Source organism: Calypte anna, chromosome 9, assembly GCF_003957555.1.
Source record: "Calypte anna isolate BGI_N300 chromosome 9, bCalAnn1_v1.p, whole genome shotgun sequence".
NCBI lineage: Eukaryota > Metazoa > Chordata > Aves > Apodiformes > Trochilidae > Calypte > Calypte anna.
In genome coordinates, this window is record NC_044255.1 from 19,475,546 (window position 1) to 19,497,552 (window position 22,007).

The 22,007-nt window shown below is 36.1% G+C and overlaps 1 protein-coding gene across 1 annotated transcript in view; it reads right to left on the bottom strand.

The window, feature by feature from the left end:
* NAALADL2 (N-acetylated alpha-linked acidic dipeptidase like 2) overlaps positions 1 to 22,007 on the bottom strand; it is a 189,653-nt gene that overhangs the window by 36,155 nt on the left and 131,491 nt on the right. Inside the window, exon 11 of the mRNA XM_008497711.2 lies at positions 9,594 to 9,689. Within this exon, the coding sequence (XP_008495933.2) occupies positions 9,594 to 9,689 (96 nt within the window). The remainder of the gene's footprint in view (positions 1 to 9,593; positions 9,690 to 22,007) is intronic.

The following is a 22,007-nucleotide window of genomic DNA, read 5'->3' on the forward strand; positions in this document are numbered from 1 at the left end:
ATCACAAATAGTTGCTTTTCCCCTGTCCTGTGAGATTTTACTGTGGGCAGAGATTTCTTTTCCCCACAAGAGAAAGGGAATGCAAATTAAAGATTCCCAACATGGGGTGGAAAAAGGAGAAAAGAGAACGACAGGTAAGTTTCTATCAACTCGTATCCTCAACATGCAGCATTCAGTCCTCCACATAATGCAAAATACCTGTTAAGTAACTACCAAGGTTTTGTATTTTTATGTTTCTTTTGGAAGTTGTGATACAATGCCATTATGTGTTTGGTATTCCAGCACAAAAAGAAGCATTTAATTCACTCTGCTTTATAAGGATCTCCTGTGAGGCTCTTGTCAGCTGCAAGTTTTTCCAGTTTATCTGAAGAAAAAAGCTCAAAATTTTCCTTAGATCTGTCAATCAAAAGGTTTGCACTGACTGGAACACCAGATTCAGGAGAATAGAATTCATGCCAGTTGAGACAGAATCTCTGTGTGGCCCCATTTTCTCCATCACTTTTACACAAGACAATATTTTTGTTAAGGCTCAACCTCACCCTGTAATTACCCCAAAAATAAAACTGCACTACATAAAGGTGTCCAGTTGATTACTTCAATATGTAATTCTCTATCTGGGCTATTTTTGGTAGCTGAGAAGCACTTTCTTTAGGCTCACAGTTTCATAAAACATAAATAGTATTCAAATTGTAATTGGCCAGGGACAGCAGGCCTGGGATTCAATCTTAAAGCATTTCTTTACGTGGCTGTGGGAAAATTGTTAAAATTCCAAAACACTGGTGATTTATCTCAGGTTCTTCTGCAGCGTATGTTCATCTATATTCAAATTTACTAATTTATTTTTCCAGTCACACAGTAAAGATATCCCTTCTTTATTCACTTCCTTCCATGTAGCTATGCTTTCTTTTATTTGCAGTAGTTGCTGAACTAAACCAGACATATCAGATGTTTGACTCTTAGAGGTAAACCTGGTTTATTGTGCTCATATAATTTTATCATCTCTTATTCACTGTATGTTACTTTTTTATTACAACATCACTGCGAGAATGGCAACTGTTAATATTTGAAACTGTAGGATTTTATTTTTTGGTTTTTAATGTCACAATAGAGGTACTGATAGTTTGAGGTAAGAGTGCTGCTCTAGGATCATGGCTCATTCTTTAAGAAGGCAGCTCACATGAGTTCCATTTCAAGGAACTTGTAAGCACTGAGTACTACAGTGCTACATCTTGTAACATCACTAATCAGGTGGAAACTCACTATATTTCATTTTGCTGACATTTTAAATAAAAGCTAGTGATGGACTAGAGACACAAAACAGAAAAGGGAACGACTTCAAATGGCTCTATAGCATCATCTCTTCTTTGTCTCTGATAAACTGGCTGTATAAAATCATCAGCTTGCAGTGCAATTCAAGCCAGAATAACACATCATTGAGCACAAAGCTTCCTGTTACAAATCTGATGTTAAATTCTTTTATTTATTTATCTAATTTCCCCAATTAAATAAAATGTAATCGTTTAACTGTTGCTTCTGGTAAGCAACACTGTTTGCAAAAAATGAAAACAAACACTCCCAGAGTCTGAGTAACTTAAAAGAAAACCACTCTACAATTCAAGTCCAACAAGATTTGTGGTTTGATTAAAATCTGAAACAGGGCTTTGTTAAACACAGAGCTGCACTATTAAACAAGTTTATTAATGGTAAATAAACAACATGGTTAGAAAATAAAACTGGGAGATGCAAATCTGTCTTCCTGGAGCTTGCTTGTCATTAACTCACCACAAATACTGACACCATTAAATGAGAAAAAATGTTTAGGAATTTCAATAAAATGTATATTTCCTTAAGAGTCAAGCAATGCATATTCCTTAGACTACCAGCAAACAGTGTCCATGTGGATTTACAAATCCTAAAGCATATTTACCAATCCTGCAATGGATTTATAAAAACCAGTAACAGATATGCAAATCTTACCAGTAATTCCTAGATAAAGTTTTGTTTTAGACATTACCCCTGTGCACTGTACAGGTACAAGCAATAAGTTTATTCCTAAATCACAATTATGGGTCTCAGCTGTTAGCATCAAAATACAGGTACAGCCCTTACCCATTAACTCTTAATTAGGCTTTATAAATTCCAATAAGGACTTCCACAGTGAGATCCTGAATTTCAGATGAAATAATGGGTTTCATAAAAGGCCTTGAAATGTTTCATGTGTCTTCCTCCAAAGTTCAGAATAAATCTCACTCTGGCCAGAAAGAGCTCTAGTTTTTCAGAAAAGTGGCAATTTGTCAGTATTTGTCAAATGTAACCATGATTCTTCTACAATTAAGTTGAAATAACAACAAACATGGAAAAGACTTTGGAAAGCAAGTATTTTAAGCAGATCTAAGAATCAACTCACCATAGATCATAGAAAGAACTCATCTTCCCCTGGCCAATTTTAACACCTTTTCAGTTCAAATTTCAAAGCCTATCAAAAATTATGCTATTGCTGAAACAAATGCTTCTGTGCTACACCCTGCATGCGCTTCTCACCATCATCCTTACACAGGCACTGAAGCTTGTATGGCAAATTGGATCTGGGGGCTGAAAAAAACCCCAAAGCCCTGAGGCAAACCCACAACAAACTCAATTGATTCCTTTTCATTCAGATTGAACTTAATCCTGCTCATTCTGTGGTAGCATTCTGATTGGCTTAGGGGAACTGTGAAAGTATAAAGTCAGGAACATTCAAATGATGAATACTTCTGATGATCATAATTATTAGAGTAGTTTCAAAGTCTTCTGAAAATCCAATTCCAACAGCAGGTGCTAAGAACTTGACATTCACCTCAGAATTTGATGTGACAGGAAGGGAAGAGGTAGTAAATCAGAAGTGATGAATCAAAGAGAAGGAGAAGCCAGCATTTCTTATTATTTTAAGAATTTCTTTACTTCTCCTGAGAAATTAATAAAAATTGGAAAAAAAAATAGGAAAAAAGCTTGAAATGAAAACTTAGAATTCTAGTCGTGTTCTTCCACACTAAGTTAATAATATATTGCATACATACTTTCAATTTAAAAACTCATTTGCCCAGTCCTCTTTTCCTACAACAAAATTCAAAAACCAAAGGTCACAGTATAGTGACCACAAACTCTGCTCATGCAAGGGAATATTCTCCATTTTCAAATTAAAATAAAAAAGAAAAAATGGAACTTTATACCTTTTTATCTTGATTCAGTCAATTTTGGTTTTTATGATACCTGCAACTTCTGTTACAGAGAATTTATTCCACTGAGCCTAATCAAGGTTTTCAGTCACACAAATATATGTATTTAGGTTTTTGTCTTCAGAGTTCTCCTCTTCTTCCTTTCAAGCTCTGGGGCTGAATTCCCCTCTCAAGCTCAGCAAAATGACACAGTACTAGATGATTACTGACGGGATGCAGAATATGGTTTACAATTTAATTTCCAAATAAAACTTATACTCATGAAGCAGAACAAAACTAAATATTTTGTTTTGAAAGATAATGAATTATATTTGCAGCTGCTGCCTCTCATATTGCACCTACTACTGATGCATCTAAGCAACAAAATAAATTATCTACCCCTCCCTCTACGGGGAAGTCAATAACTCTTTGAGATTCAAGAATTATCACATAACTATAAGAAAATACTAATTTTCATGAATGACTCTTCAAAGAAAGTACCGTTCAGGACATAAATTTCTTCAAAGTAAATTTAATGTACATACAGAGCTACAATAAGCCTGTATCTCTATTTCCACCTAATCAAATTAACTTTAGATGAGGGAAGGCTGTAGCACACTAGAATATATTACTCCATTTCTCCAAAACAATTTCTATTCCCTTCTTTCTTTTCATCCTTTTAAAATACTTCTTTTCATTTATTGTTTACTGGACTCTTAAAACACTTCTAAGTCAAAATACTGTACTTTTTAATATTAGTTTAGATTTTGAACTAAAATTATTTCAACAGATAATACAGATTCTTTGAGAATCAATATTATGTGTGCATGGCTGGAATTAGGCAGCAATTTATGAGACTCCTGACCATTACTTTTATGAGAAGGCATTAAATAAAAAATAAGTCTCACAGCCAGGATATGATCTCTGCTTATGAAATAGAAATATAATTTCTAATATGTACTTTCTTAGGAAAGTACATCTTTTATATTGCTTCAACATTATGGTTAGATTGCTACAGGAAGTGCTGGTGGATGGGGTCATCACTCCTCTTGGATGACTAAATCCTCATGCTTTATATTCACACATGGGCTTGAGTCTGTTCTGTTGGACTCCAGTGGAAATGGAAAGGATCATGCTTGAGCTTACAAGTCCTGAAGGCAAAACTGACCAGTAGAAGTCCAAGCTCATTTGCCTCTGCCCCTTCTTGATATCCAAGTGGTACCACTTAGCTGACTCTGGCAGACAGAAAGTCTTATTCAGTAATTAAACAGTGACCTTTCTTCAGGAAGAATGAGCTCCAGAGGTTGGGTTTTTTTCCTAAACTACATGCTTAGACTGAACACTTTCCTTGGGCTTATCATCTGTTTTCTGGGGCAGAGAACCAACTGCTTCTATAACACAACTGAACTAAGATGTGGTTTCAGACTCACTGAGGTTTTCTCTACTCATGATCACTGCTTAGCAGAACTTTTCTCTTTTCAAAAGAGCTGAACAGATCATAAAACCAAACTGGTATTATTCCAAGATGATCTCTTCCCTTGGACATACTGAAATAAGAAACAAATAACCATTCCAATAAAAAACCTTCAGTCCACAATTCTCTGAAAAACACTTCTACTAATTTGAAAACTCTAGCTCAAGGCTAATCACCCATTCTTAGTCTACCATTAGTTGCTCTAATCTTAGCTGCTTTAATGATAGAGCCTATCACAAACTAAGAGTATTTTTTTATTGTTATTGACCACACTTGTAATAAAAAGAGATCAATAAACAAGATGTTCTTCCAGGGACTTTGTAGTGCCTTTAGTTTACATCCCTTTTTGACTCACCATAATTTTTTTTAAGTATTCACTACTTTTATCTCACTACTAGATTTAGAAGGCTGTGGATTGAGCTAAACCTTCTGGAAAAATCTGACTTTTTAAAATTCTTTCTGGGAAACCAAACTCTTGAAAATCTCATTTTGAATTCAGAACTGAGCTCGTGAAGGAAACTTTAACATCTCTAAAGCTCTGACGTGCTTGTAGCTATGTCATGGAATAAAATTTAAAGAAGACAAAACATGTCAATGATACACTGTACAATGGTGCTCCAAAGGCAGATAGAAGCATGGCCTGAAAAAAATAAAATTAACAAGAAACATGCATCTCAGCAGCTGTGCTTCCCCAGGTACTTCTGCAAGTTGCTTTCAAAACCAAAAAGACAATTATTTAATCCACAGTACTCAGGTGGCTATTTCTATCTCTTGTTAAAAAGCGCTTAAGAAGATATTTAAGTTCCACTGACTATAACTCATATTCACTTATATGCAGATTAGATTAATATTAAATTAAAAAAAAAAAAAAGAAAGAGAAGAAAAAACTCATCCCTGAACATTATGTTTAGTAGAAACCTGGTGTTTTAAGAGGCCCACTCTGGGGAAAGGATTGTCTGATTTGACATCTTTGTCAAAAGACTTGAAGACAGAAAAGAGCTAAAACAGTGAGCTAATACAACAGACAAGATACTTTTAGAGGTCCCAGAGGAATTATTCCTCTGGAATTCTAGTGTCTTGTCTAAAGAAAAACACAACTTCCTTGCACAGTCACCCAAGTCAGTATATGTATGCCACGAATAAAGACCGAATCTTTGCCATATATTTTAACCTATAACAAATGTCTTTGGTATGTAAGAGAATGGATTAATAAAATCATACGCCAATATATTCAGAATCTGAGTGAACAGGATAAGAGGTAACATAATGGAAAATTTAAATAAGCTCAGGTATATTCCTAGCTATTAGAGTAGCAAACTTGAGGTTTTTTTTTCTTTTTTTTTTTTCTTTTTCACTGACAGTTGACAGACAAACCTTGAGAGAAACTGAGTAAAATTTCAGTCTAAAAAGAGAAATTCAGGAATGGTGTGGTTCTAAACAGAAATCTCAATATTCTAACACGAGCCAATTGGACCTTTATTTAAAGAAAATATAGTCTTGCTTCAATATCAAAGAGATTAAAGGAATGTAGAATTAATTCTCTCCTGACAGTCAGAAAATTGAACAGTTAAGATCATACACAGACAATCAAATATATTGTCATACTTGTTCAGCTTCTCTTGTTAATTGAAGCCACAGTTTCCTGGTTATTTTGACATTTTCACAGTCATCAGAGTTCTGTAAGCTCAAAATGTTAAATTCCAGACACTCAAAAAGAAGCCCAGAAACAATCTTGGAAAACTCAAGTCTTTACATCTGTCCACAGCTTCATGAATAAATGGCGTAGGAGGAAACAATTATTTCTGTCCTGCAACATTTCTTCCATTTTGAAGCTATTATTGCAGGAAAGACATGAAAAATTTCAGAGACATAGTGGAATGGGGTTGGTTTTTAATACCTGACTGAAACTGGTGAAGTTGTGTTGGGCAGTGCAGCTGATTCATCAAATTTTTACAAGAGGGTCTGCAATTTCAGCTTATTTTTATTACCTAGTCTTTATTCAACCAAGTTCAAGTATAAAGAGCACGAGTCCTTGGGTCTAACTGCTTTTAGGGACAAAGAACTAATGAAAAATTCCAAGCATATTTACTCTACCTAGGCTAGAGCAGATAAGAGAATAAGCTGTCTGGCCAAACACAGTATGACTGTCTGTCAGAATTCCTCACGTCTTCAGCAGCAAAGTCACCTTTTTCACACCTAATGCTGAGAAATTCCCCAACAGGTTTTTTTTCTTTTTTTCCTTTGAATGCAGTTACTTCCCTGTTCACCACAAGTCTTACAGCATCCCAAAGCTACTCTGCCAGTTTATATCATCAGATTTGCTCTTGTTTTTATTGCTGCTGACAATAGCTACAGAAAAAAATACACATTGTCAGAAGGGAGTTTTCAGCAGGTTTGTGTTTACTCTCAGCTTGAACTAGATTATATGTTCTTTCATGCAAGAAGGCTAAAGGAGGTAAACCAAAAGCTCTCACTTGTGTGCTTAAGAGAATATGTGCTAAATCAAACATTTCTGTGCAATATGCCCAGGCTTCTTTGCAGAAAAATTCAGGAATTTGTTCCTGTGCAGAGACTGCCACCACAGACAATCATGTTCTGCTTGGCACATCTCAAGTGCCATTAAGCCATAAATACCAGTAAGATGGGCAGAACCACTATGAGAAGCTGACTGGTAAAGCAAAGCAAGTCATTTAAGGTACAGAGAGCCCATCTGGCAATTAATGAGAGATGCTGCACCTTAAGGGCTGATGAGAGCCACTGAAACACCACAAAATGCTGCCAGCTGTGGGACAACAAACAGAAAAATTAAGAGATGTCCCAAGTCATCCTGCAATTTCTCAGGCAAAAAACCCCACAAAGGTGCTTGTACGTGTGTCAGAGCATCCAAATGATAATGGTGACAATTTGGATGTCTTCAAAACAAGGTGAAGCTCCACACAGAAAAATTCAGTATGAGCAGCAGATTGTCTCAAATATAGGAATTAGTCAGGACTCCCAGATTGGTTCTCACTTCATACACTGAGATCTGTGCTTGTGTTAACTTCATTCAGCATCATTTTCACCCACCCTTGGTCGGTATTTCTGTTGGATGGAGACTTCAATGATTTGTTTTGAAAGTAAAAAAATCATCACATAATTTGTCTTTAAAAAGCTCTGAGTTCTGTTGGTCTGGACAGAACTCGTCTTCAGAGGCATGATGATGAAAAGAATACAAAATGATATCTAAGCTTGACACACATGATTGAAGACAGGAATTAAAAAGTTAATAACATGCTGGCAGAAATGTTTCTGGTAAAACTTTGCAACATAGCCGTGCTCCTATGTGGTTTGTTAAAGTGTTTCCACTTGATATTATGCAGATTGCATCCCTGCCAAAACTACAACAGATGCTTCAATGAAATGCAAAGAAATTTCAAGCTGGTTGACTGCAATGACATTTTGTTTTGATTCTGAACTTTGACAGGAAACAGCATTAATGACATTCTACACAGTATTATTCTCCTGATTCAAAATCTGCACTCAGTCTTTGGGGTTCAAAGGGTTTGACACCACGTTAATTTAGATATGTGGTATTATTTTACATTTCAGAAATGTTATATTTCAAAAATTTATGACACTCATAACATCAGGGGTTTTTTATATATGTCCATGATACTTTTACATTTTTTCACTACAGAAGCAGGAAAAAAAAAAAAAAGCAGCTCAATTGCTGACACCATGCAGAAGAATGAAAATACTCACTAGATGAAGCATGAACCAAACCACAGATTTTGATTTTTTAGGGAGATTACAGAGAAGGGAACTATCAAAGGTATGGATATCATTGCTTTGCCAAGATGCACGAGTATCCCTATGCTTGCGTTAGACAATTAGCAGAACTAGATGATGGGTAAATGTAAATATATATCCCTCTCATGCTTCAAAAGAAAAGAACAGTACAACCCGGTTAGAAAAAAATCCTTAAATCAACATTCCTGTGCTGTACCTTATCTGTGAATGTGAATTTCTTTACCAACAGTCATGCAGTCCACTACTTCTCATTCTATATACTTCTAGGAAAGAATCTGCTTGACATTATCTTGGAATTGTTTAATTATTTTTTTTTTTTAAGAAAATTAAATACTGCAGTACGTGACACAAAAAACCCTTATTTGCCCTATAAATGGAAACACTCCTCCCTGTTGCCATTTTATTTAATATTCAGAAGTTAATTGCATTACAGTAGTTGGTTCTACTTTATGCAGCTCCATAACCAAAGTGTAGAATAATCAGGACCACTAATAATTTTCTCCAGGGTTGTCTATCAGCACCCATAACTCATCAGAAAACCAATTATGTCACTTTTGGCATACCTATCAACACTTTGGTGCTTGCCAAAGTAAAAATCAATAAAAGATTATTATTATTATTTCATGGCTGATACTGGATAAGTGGCTTCAGTGGCACTCCCTGTTGGGGGACTGCCATTAAAGCTTTTAGAACTGCTTAGAATCTGAGTCTTTTATTAGGCTGCTCCAGTGAGCACTCCTCATAACACAAAAGTATTTTCAAACTTGTTAATGACTCCAATTGTCGAGTTACTATGAACCACAGCACTGAATAACACTGATGAAACTCACTGAAATTAGGACAGACTTTTCTGAGTATGCATTTGAGAACAATGGAGTTTCACCTGACACGCAGAATGCAACTGAATCACATAAAAACAAGCATTTGCACTTAAAAGTGTTTTGATCATAAAAGTTGGCCAGGGTACCAGTAAAGTATATTTTAAATGTGAGACTCAATGAAAAAAACCTCCATGTCTTTTAACTATATTCAAAGTATTAAGAGGAAAACTTGTGAAAGAAATCATGTGTAATATATCAAATCATATATATATGATACATACGTATCATATAAATGGATATCTCCATTTCTGTTACCTTTGCAATGGTCTCATGCAGGCTGAAGGAGGGATCCAGCTCTTCAGTTTTTGTTGCATGTACAGGAAAAAGAGCTTCAGAGAGAAAGCTGGAATTCTGTGAGAAAGAAACAAGAAGCTTTTTAGGATTCCACATAGATTTCCTCCTTCAATGCTTATTGGACTCTTCGAATTGTTCTTAAGTTTTGCCAATTATCACAACTCACTTTACTGATATAATTAACTGATTCCATGTCCCCAAAAGAGGCAAAAACCCTCCAAGTCTTATTACTTTATTTCTGGAATGGCTGTTGTCTTTGCAATTATACTTCACAGAGCAGCTAAAAATGTTACCCAGAGGGAGAAAAAAATATCGACACAGACTTCATTCTGAGCTAGGCTGCAATCAGACATTTTATTAGATATATTAAGGTTTAGTCTTCTGAAGAAATGTAAACACAACAATCAAAGAATATACTTTCAACTTCTGCAACCATCCTGCTTCTGTATGCAGAAATACCATCTTTGCTTTGGTTGATTCCCTCCAATTGCATTCTTAATGTTGACCATTCTTTTTAATACCAGGTAATCTTAATAAATTATTTTTGCAAGATGTTCCCTTCTTCTACTGTCAAAAAGTAAGAAGTTATGTTGCCATGTGTGCTGCCACAAAGAAACAATAAACTGACACTCAGGTGTGGACTGAAAACAACATAAAACAAAACTCCAGGACTCAGAGGTGCACAGATGCCTAAAACAGGAATTATTTTAAAGCTTTGTTACTGAAGCTGGTATGATAATCCAGAAACAAACCTAAAAAGAAAAATCTTTCTCTACACCCCTACAACTTCTGAGATCTGCATCCTAAAATTATCCTTGCTTTTTCTGCTTTCTTTGTTCTGTGAATTTATGTCCAAAGTAGTACTAGCAGCAGTAAGAACCTGGTAATATCCCTGGCTTGGAAACACCTTAAACATCACAGATTATAATACAGTTACATCTATTGCATCTCTCTAAAAAAGAAATTTGGAAAATGTTAAAGTATTTTCATGCTGAATTCCATATGAAATCCACAGAAGCCCATGGTCCTGCACTTTAGAGGAGTAATTTTTCTGGTTTAGATTATTTCCATGACTGTGAGGCAATAATGACAGCATTCTAGAAGCATGGCCTTTTCAAAGCCAGCTTTCTATAGCTACTATAGTACTTTCTATAGCCTGATATTTCTTCAGTTTCCTCCTTGTGATATACACTGATCTTCAATATTTTCTGTCCTTATTCTCAAAAAAAAAAAAAAAAAAAAAGACTCATATTCTGTTCTCACGAGGGCACTAAAACTGGTCACAGTGCCCAACATTTTCTTCAACAGCCGTGAAGTTATTTGCAGTCTGAGATTGCATGCTGAGTAGTGGCCAAACACAGCTTTGGTTAAAAAATTGTAAAACTGATCTGAGCTTTAGTGGAATTGATTTGTGAGGCTGGCACTCCACTACCTCTTCACTGCCTAAAACAGTCTGTAGGGTTTATTGTTTTAAACATCAGTAAGTGCACAGCTGAGAGAAACAATTCAGATGCTTTGTTCTGGCTCCTACAGTCTCTTGTTGACATGCTGGATTCTAAGCCATCCAGAGACTAAAGAAAAATAGTACTTCAGCTAAGTGAGCTGTTAACTTCAATTCAAATAAAAGAAGTTAAAAAGAAGAAGGGAACACCCTGCCCTCTTCCTCTAAACAAACAATATGAAGTATCTTATTTAGGGAGCCCTGGGGGCAAAATGGGGGTATCTGCTATTTGCCTGCTGAACTGGAAGTTTGTACTCCACAATCCAGAACATTGCATGGATCCAAGAGCTTGTTCTTAATTGGGCTGTTAAGTCTCTTCTGGAACAAGTGTGGGCCACAGATGCATTCTAAGCATATCAGTGATGTGATATGCCAATAACAGGCTGTTCAAAACTATCAAAACTACTCCATTTAGGTGCTCTTCTGGACAGATGCTTAATGCACAATCACAGCTAAATTAAGCTTCTTTGAACAAGATGTCCATGTCATAGGGATGTCCAAGAAAACTCAGTGAAAGGTACAGCTAAAAAAGGTATGGTTCATTGATGATAATTTTCCTCATTGACTTTTTTGATAAATTAATGCCTCCATGATCAATATTAGTATTTCCATACATTTACAGAAGATTTTTCTGGTAGTTGGCTACCTTCACTTTCTTAAACAATTAAATATAAAACATATAATTAGCATCGACTCATCCAAAGTTTTGTGTTCAGTGGTGCATCTCTGTGTTGTACAATTTGTCACAGAAGTATCAGAATAACAAATTAAGTCGTTCATCCCTTCTGAAAACCCATCTCTCACATAGCTGTAGCCAATAACTTAGGAAGAATGACATTATTTCTATTCATTCTTGAGTATCTTACTGAGAGCTAGTGAAGGGGAAGATTACAGAATTAGTTTTGATACACAAGACCTGATTACTGCTCCATCTAGACAAATATTCTTCTTCTGGTATCTAAAACTTGATGGATCAGTTCCTGTCAAGCAGGGTAAGACTGCTTACCCTTTGGAGCACAGGTTTAGGATTTCAGTCATCCTACACTCATCTCCCATTCAATGCTGAAAGGTCCAAAAATGGAAAGTATACGTTCATACTTATCCTTATATTTTAGGTGCTTTAGTGGAGAAGGTCATGCTCCTTCTGCATGTCTTAAATGGGAAGAAGTGCTAAGTAGTGTTTGACCTGCACAAGTGGTGTCACTGAACCTCAAGTCAGCTAGAACTCTGATACCTTCCGGGAGGTAAATACATGACAAGACAAACTTTATTTTTCTTTAAAACCAGGTTTTACGAGAACAGAATTCAGGCCAACAGCGTTTGTTGAAAAGCAACAGCCCAACAAAATAAAAGATTTGTAAGTGTCTTCTTCCTGTTGTTTCTTTACTCAAGGAGTCATTATGTTTAGGTCCCTCCTCAGCCCAGCAACCCTTCAGTGACTTTTCACTTTGCAACACATTAAGCACAGCTCCTCCTCCTTTTTTTTGCCTACTGATCTTGTGGTCATTCTACAAATCGACTCCCTGCTCTTCTCAGTCCCATCTCCACATAGAAATCTACAAGAAAGCAAAATTGTTTCCCTGTTCTTCCTTGTCTTCCAAGCACTCTGCTTATCAAAGAAAGCTGCAAGAATTTACCAAGTGACAGAAGCCCACTCTTTATCCTGGGGCCAGGATCTGAGTCTAGATGATGTTTCAAGAGTACCTCTCTGCATTTTACAACCAAAGTAATATTTTCCAACAGCAAGAAACTGAATTGAGCACCTCAATTATTCTTCCAGCAAGTTCACAATAGCCAGTGAGTCTTGGGTACTTTTAAAACTATTTAGAACTGAGCAAATTTCTAGTAAATACTGAGAGAAACAGCTGCTCATCCAAAGACCACTAAACCCAACTATTTTATTCCTTCACGTTTTTCACCACAATGAGCTAGAGCTACAATTGCTGTACTTGTGCTCCCACACTCACTTCCTAAACATTCATCAGCCTTCACTTCTGGTCATGCACTTGTATCACCCTTGCTCTGTACAACGTAGACTTGAATGCACTTAAGATGGTATCAATTTATGGAAAGATTTTTTCTAGGTCAGACCACGGTAAGACACTGAAATTTAAGAGACAAAATTTCCAGCCAAGGCTTCGAAAGCTTTCTCCTCACAGGTTATCACCTTTTGTAAATTGTTTAGTAGGTGAATAGCTCTTCAAATGGATTGAAGACATTTGCCCTTCTGATATGAAGCTGTTTGTATCTAGAAAAGACCATGGCAAAAATCCTTGAGTTCCCAGTGTAATTATTTGGTTTCTCTACAAGCCCTTCAATAGAGAAATAAATAAGCAGAACTTGTATCTGGAAGTGGGCTTCCCAAACAGCCCTTTGTCTCACCTTCCTTTTGGAATCATCAGTTAACCTGACCTTTTCAATACTCATTTAATGAAGCATTCTGTGAAATTAGAAAGACATTGATGTTCCACTTTTCAAATAATGGGTCACTTCTGATTAAACTTCGATTGAACATTCAACTTTCAATCTTAAAATAAATTGCCTCCTTCTCCTTTTAATTTGAACCCAATTTTCTGCTGGCCTCAGGTCTCATGACAGTAATTAATTGATTTATGAATTGATTAAATGGGGATCGAAAATGCAGGGAAAAAGAAACTTAAAACCCCAAACATGGCTTGCTCTTGTTTATATATGATGGACACTTGCACTAAAATTCACTTTTGATTTACTAGACTCATTTTTCTAACTTATCCTTCCGCAGCTAATTAAGTGAACAGAATGCTTCACCTTCTAAAGGCACTAAATTTGCCATCCCTTGTGTACCATTTTATAGCATACCTTCAATTTACATGCCAGCTTTCAACCAGTGCATTTTAAATCATGAATAAAATCCCACAGAACTTCTGGTGTTTTAAGGTAAAACAGAGCAAATTCCAAGACACACTTTAGAGATCTATTTAGCTGTCATTAAAAAAACAAATGAAAATTTACTGCAGTAACTTTTAACTGGAAATAGTTCAACATACAACAAACAATTTGCTTTACTAGGACATCCTGGCATCCACAAAAAACAGTCCTGTTTTCTTGATTATTACTTCAGAAACAGTTAAATTACTATTGAGGAAACTCAAATTACATAGGCAGTAATTTCTTAATATGCTCTCATATCTGAACAGATTTTTCTGAATATTCCCCCGTATTTGCAGTAAAGAATCCCTTGATCCTTAATCTGGGGGAAAATACCCAAATATTTCTAGAACATTTTTGGGGTTGTTTTTTTTGTTGTTGTTGTTTTGTTTGTTTATTTTTAGTAACATGTAGTGGAGGTTTCTCTGCTTGGCAACAATGTTCAGTCTGGAAAAATGCAGTCTTTAGATTGAAATTCTTTAATTACTTTGACTTAGAATCATAGAACTGGCTGGGTTGGAAGGGACCTCAGAGATCATCAAGTCCAACCCTTGGACTTCACCCTACTTAGCACTTTTCAGTATTAACCCTACTTGGAGTAGTTCTGCCCTTCAGCACTTCACAATATTTTGCAACTAATTTTGTACTGCACAGAAGTAAAAGGCTCTTAGGAAGGCACAAGAGAGACCAAAAAAAAAATCCTTCTGAAATTTGTACAGGGAAGCCAAACAGCATAAACACACTAATCTAACACTGCTGATCTGCAAAAGAAATACAAAAAAAGAAGGGTGAAGGCCAAGAAAAAGCTGTTTGTTTTCTTCATACAGACAAAAGAATAATGTCTACCAGAGGAGAATTCAGGAGTATAAAGCCTCTGCTGCACCAGGACCATGACCATAGTCTGTTACCTATCCATGTGTGTGCATACATCTATATTTACACACACTGTGTCTGTTCTATCAGGTATTAACCTGTTTCACTCTTCCTTCCTTTCTGCAGTCCAACTGCATCAAGAGTAGAATAGCAGCAGCCTGAGGGGCACAGACAAACACACAGTGTCTGGTCACTGAAACACAAAGCAAGAAGTCAGTTCTTACCTTCAGAATCAACCTGGAAAACAAGTTTAGTTGGGAGGCTGAATTCACCTGCAGAGCACATGCTATAAAGCTATGCTGGTGCTCAGAGCTATTACCCAGAAATGCAGAGGATTACAATTGCACAAGGTCTGCATCTGTATTCAAAACCACTGCCAGAAATTTGTCATTGTACCAAGGAGGAAGCCCCGCCAGAAGAAAATAGAAAGAGCAGTGAATAGGAGAAAAGTACCTCTGAAATCTGCACTGCAGGTTCTTACTAATTCCTTCTGCCATTCTGCTCTAAGTCAAGCCATTGGCATAGGGTGTCTTAAAAGCAAATATGCAATTGTATTGCTTTGTGAAACAGGTGTTTCATTCACCCCAGTTAGGCTGAGAGACCATCTCTTCTCTATTTTCCTTATTTTTCTCCTGGCAGGGTGTGTAAGAGATTAAAAAAAAAAAGAGTAATGGAAAAGGCTATCTCATAGACTAAAATATGTCTTATCATCAGCTATCTGGAATACTTTTAGTTTGGGAGGGTGCTGCAGAATGAAGCAGATTTTTAAACAGGTTTGCTGAAATGGTGGATTATCTAGCATAGAACATAGCAAAGCAGAAGTGAGGTTCTCTAATTTGTGGGTTAAACTGAAGAACTGAAATAATGTCAGGCAATAATCTATGGCGTATGTAAATTCTCACCAAAAAAAAAACATCTTTACAGCTGCAAATATATTGCAGAAAAGAGTGCATGCCTCTGCATCTCACTAGTAGGCTGACTTTTCTCTTTCTAGCAAATGCTCTTGACATTTAATTAAATATTCCCCCCTAAATCCACAAAGGATTATAAAGATATAAAATGTAATTTGCACCAGTCATTACTTAAATGAAACCAAAGAAATAAAATTTCTACGCTTTCACATTATTTTTAGAAAGCAAAGCTTTGGAGTTGCTACAGCTTAACATGTGTCAAAAATCTCATTCAAAGCCAGAATAACCCTACTTTGTGAAAATGGGCATGTCAGAAGGGGTTTCAGACAAGAGGCTTTTCTTTAGTATTTTTACCATTTTAGTTTGCTGAAGAAACTTTTAGAAACTAAATAAAACCAAGCTATTTTCTGTTTTAATCTTCTGGTAAAGATGAGCACTGACCTTGTGCTGTCACCAGATGCTGGACAAAATAAGCAAGGCTTGCCAAGTCAGACTACACAGAAAGCAGAAGAGGCATAACTGGAATCACTGCTGCACAATTTATTTTATTATTCAACTCAGTCGAAGCCAGAAAAACTCAAGCCAAGAGTCATCATACAGAAAAAAGAACATAAGGACTTTTCTCTCATCTTTTAGTCTTTTTCTTCCTTGCATTAGTAAGTGAATTGAAATAATCACTGTAAAGCTATAAATTCACAGACTGCAGCACAAAGAAAACAACTTTAAGATACCAGGATACTCGCATAGCTTTATTTCTCTTTAGAGTTTTCCCTCGACACTTTAAACTGAAGGCAAAATCATAATTTTAGCAGGAGGAAGCAGCCCAAGCCAGAAATATGGAACCTTACAGAGAATCTTCCCAAAGTTTCAGAAGGTCAGAACCAAGAGGCTCTGTTCAGCTTCACTAAACGTAAGAGAGAACACCTTTTATTGGACGTGTGGTGTGAAGGATGCAAGAACATTTTGTAACATTTTATGGTCAATTATGAGCATGCAAATTATGCAGAAAACATGCAGTGCCAGTAAGATCATCCTGACAATGGCCTGCTATAAACCATGAATCTCAGTGTCAATGCTTTTCATAATCAAAAATATTATAGCACAACACTTTTATTTCCTGATTCAATGCTTCCTGTTTCTAGTTTTTTCTTTTAGTATTTTTTCAGTTTTTTCTTTTAGTACTTAAAATCCCTTCCTTGGGTCTAACATCAAATGAAGAAAAGTATTGCACAGGTGGGAGGCTCATGGTTTTGCAGGAAAAGTCAGAACTGGCTTTTGCTAAGAACAACAAAAATACCTTCAAAACCAATATTTATTCATAAAAGGTCTTATCAAACAGTTCCCTAATTGGCCATGATAAATCAAATATTGCAAATTTTATTTGAGTGAAGGCATCACTGACTCAAATCACAGCTGTTTGATAGTCCAGTATTTTTTTTTCTCCACTTACTGCCATGCTACTAATATCTGCTGACAATCAACAAGTTCTGGTTCTTATTCCAGATACTCTGCCAGAAGATTTTTAATTGGTCTGTTGAATTTAGCCATTCAGAACAACAGTGGTAAAATGTTATCTTGAATGCAACACCCCATATCCTTCTCCAGGGAGGACAGATACTGCAGTGCCTTTTATCTTTAGATAATACATGTTTTCAGAACTAGATGCTTCAGTAGGCTATTGGAAGCAATAACTGGTGTCTAAGAAGATTTCTCACATCTTTTTTCCCTTTCCCATCGAACCTGTGAAATTCCACACTGCCTTTCTTCCACTGATTCTCCACAGCCCTCAGTATATTCCAAGAAAATGAGGAGCCTATGAGAGAATCTACAAGGAAAGTGGTCACATGGATTCATGCAGTGTGAATGCTGAAGCAGCTGTGCATTTTTGTTCCTGTCAGGCAGGTTTAGGTAACAGATTTTCCCCTTCTAGATGCACTGTGGAGAATTTGTGACATAAAAGCAGCAGGATTTGTGAAAAATCAAACAGATTCTTTTGGAGAAAAGTAATGAACCCAACTGATGAGGACATCAGTTTCATTACAATTACTGGAATAACAAAGATGCTCTTCCACAAAATTAAGTAACTAAATAATAATATTAGCCAATAAATCAACTCAAGAAATCAATTGAACATCAAATGTATTTTGTCTTGTAAAACACTGAGTCATTAACCTTAGAAGTTTTAGCATGCTCTTGTTACCAAATTCCACTACATTAGCATCCAAGAGAACAGATGGACATATATATTAATGTATAACCATGTATTACTGGTGAGTACTACACTCAGTAACCCTGAATATACTGTGAAATTAAAAAGCACTAATTTATGCTAAAGACAGAAAAGAGAAAATATGTTGGTCAGAAGTAGCACAAATAAATAAAAGCATGGCTATTATAGAGACAGTACAGCCCATAAGTGAGAAAGGAAAGACACACAAGTAGCTGTGGGTTGTGGAGCTGAATTTCTTGCTTCACCCAGAACTGGCTGACAAAACAACACCACAGATCTTGCAGCCTTCCATAATGCCAACTTGAATATATATATATACACACACACACACACACTGAATTACCTGTGCTGTGAAGGTTGATAAGTCAGTTGCAAATTTGAAATTAAAATATGCATCAAAAACTTCCTACAAGTTCCATTCAAATTCAATTAAACTTCTCACAGAGGTTAATTACTTGTACACTTTAATTGAACTAAAACTTGATAATATAAACATCATGTCAAGGTCATAACTGGAACCAGCTCAGCACACAGATGAATCAATAATGATAGGAAACAATCTCCCAGTCATCTGGGATCTGAGGGAGAAAGTGGGACAAAGTGTCAAGTCAGCCAGTGTGGCCAGCAGGATGACTGGATAGAATCCTGACTCTTTACACACAGCCAACACCCAGAACTTCCCCACACAACCCTGATTTCTTGGAATTTGTGTTTTCAGTTCAAAACTTTACCCTGACACAAAAACCCACAGGAAATGAAACAGCAGCGAAAAGTCCCCATCCCAAAGGATTAAAATGGTTCTTCTAAACTCTGACACCAGCACCCCAGAACTCACTGACATTCAGCACCATACCCACAGAGACAGAAATTGGTATAAACATGTTGCACATTCACTTTTAAGAAGACACCAGGCAGATGCACTGAAAAGCACTCCATGCTGCCTAAGCCCTCCCTCTACACTAGCTCGAGCACATGAAAGAGATAAAAGCAGCAAACAAGGTGGGAGTTATTTTTCAGTAAACTAGACCTTAAGTTCTCTCCATCAAGGACAGTTCTTGTTTCTTTTCTCATAACAAAGAAAACTTGGAAAGCTTTTGATTTCTTTTGAAAGAAATGCATGATATGGCAGCCTAAGCATGTAAACACTGAAATCAAGAAACTGCACCAAGCTTCCCCCAAGAGTGATAAAAAAGGAAGAAGGGAGGCAAGATGGGGGAAGGGAATAAGTGGAGGCAGATGTTAAAAACAACTGAAAAGCCACATTCATTGAAGAGTTAAGATTTAGTGGCCTCTGTTTTACACCAGCGTGGGTGAAAATCACTTTTAAGGGCTCTAATGAAAGTTGAAAGTTACCTTCAAAAAGTTATGCATATTTCAACAGAAATAAAAATCATTATGCATTCTCTCTAAAGAGGATACAATCTCAAACTGTCAAAATTCTAAACTCTTCTACATATATTACATACAAATGCCTTCTATAAAGAAACCTCTTTTCATTTTTCTTCTAAATTAGCTTAGTGGTCCATGGTATTACACTATCTTGGTCTAGCTTGTGAATAATGTGACAGGTAATTTTTATACTTCTTGCCTGTACTTAAGCTTCAGTGAAGATACGGAAAACAACTTTTATGGTCTAGGTGTAAAAGTAAATGTTCTGTAAGCCTGGCATACCCAAAACTTGGACAGCTACCATAAAATATTTCATGCTAAATATGTATCCATCAATAAATAATAACAACATAAAAAGGAGGGCTGGGTGTTTGTGTATTTGGTGGTTTGTTTTTTTTTTAAATAATGTACAGTAAATTGGTTTTTTTTTCTTAAAATAAAACTATAATGCTAATAGTGATGTAACACCACATTATAACAGAAAAGGTTTAAGATTCTGTGTTACCAGATAGGATAATGCAGTACCAGATAGGATTATATGCAGATAATATAAGAAACTGTCTAGATATAATTTTAAAAATTGGATTCCTCATGAAACTGTTGACTTCAATGACACAGAAATGGGTAGTTACAGACTATATCCATCTTGAAAAACATATCAAAATGTTTTTGGTAAGCTGCACCAGCTCAGGTTTGTAAATGTTGTTAAGTGATTGGAACAACTTCAAATGCAGAAGAGTTTATTGTTATTACATCTACTATGCTGAGGAAATATTCACATCTCTAAATGAAACCACTACAGATCCAGATTATATTTTCTCTTGTACCCAAAAAGGCAGCCACAGCAAGGCTCTTTTTCTCATTCTCTGTGGTTTACTTATGTTCCAGTATTTCAGCAAGCATGCTGTGAACTCTTGCTCAGGCATAGTCAAAATGAGCCAGTTTGCAACTATGGGTTGGTTCTTTTATCTTTGGTGAAAAAGTTCACTGCTGTAATTCAAAATACAAATTTTCTAATTACTATTTTCTACTGTCTCCTTTCATTAAGGAAAATAGGCAAGTGTGGCCATCAGATTAAAATGTAGAATCCAGTAAAGAAAACTACATTTGTAAATTGCTCCACCAAGAAGAGAGAAAATTATATGGAATGATGCTAATATAAAAACCAGGCAAGAAATAAGGGAGAAAAACAAGAGAAATAGAAGAATGTTAAAAGAGGAGGTCTGGATGAAGATATGAAGTTCTGAGTCTCTCTGACAGGTAAAGCTATGGCTAGAGACAGAAAACAAAACAAGATTTTCTAGACCATGCTGTTAGTCCTGGTATTGTGCTTTTATATAATAAATGCAGTGTAAAAATGAAAGGAAGGATTTATGCCAAACACCTTTCTGTTAAAGGCTGAGAGACGCCCTTGACATCATAGTGCAGGAGCTGTATTATATTTTCTGATATACACGTGGTACGTTTGAAGATGTAAAATTCACATAAATCTGTTAAAAATAAATTGGCACAAAGTTCTTTGAAAGACTGAGCCCACTCAGCTGTTACACCACCACTCATGCACCCTCTCTCCATATACTCACATACTATTGGCACGGCAGAACCTGTGTTCTCCTTCCATGTTTGATGAGGCCATTAAAGCACCAGAATTAGAAAATAGCACTTAAAAGTTTGCACCTATTAGAGCACACAAGCCTTAAACAACAGGTACCATAAGGTGCGTGAGGAAGCAGCCCTTGTCAAAATATATCTTGGTATTTGAGCCCTTCCAGTGTATTCTGCCTGAAATCATTATCTCTGTAACCAACAGCTGTGTGAACAGCTTACAAGTTACATCTTCTCCATAGCAGGCAATGCTCCTTTTAAAAAGTAATGGGGCAAAGAACCCCTCAGATTCATGTTACTCTGCTACTGTAGTAGAGGTGATCTGTAATGCTGAATAAAGCACAACTCCAGTATTAGCAAACTGTGATGGTTTTTTTATTCCAAAGAGTTTTCTGAAATGTTCATAGAATAAATAACAAAACCATACCAAGAGTTGAAGCTTTCAAACATTTTAATAAAACTATATGCCTTTTAATACCTTGCTCTAGTAAAGTCCTTCTCATGTTTATGCCTTAGGCCTTTTATCAAGAAGTGCTCTTGTCATACTACACAAATGAGTGGAAAAAAACCCACCAAAAAACTAACAGTAAAAGAATCTAAAATTCTTGAGTATAGTGCTTTGACCTGACATACAAACGGCTCCTCAGAAACATCAGAACCATGAGGAACAGTGGTGTATTCAAAATTGGTTTTGACCATTTTATGCATTTATTTTCTATCATTACATATCTTCTCATAATCTTTACATATTATACCTGTTGTTTGTTTTTTTTTAATACATTGTCACACAAATGTGACTAAAATCTTTAAGGGCATAGAAACATTACACACATGAAAAAAAATCAGAATTTACTCACTTGTTCCAATTTGTTGTTTTTGATGTACCAAAGACCATCTGATTAATTCCATTGATATTTAGACCTAATTGCAGTATAGAGAGTCACAAAGACAAGTCTGTG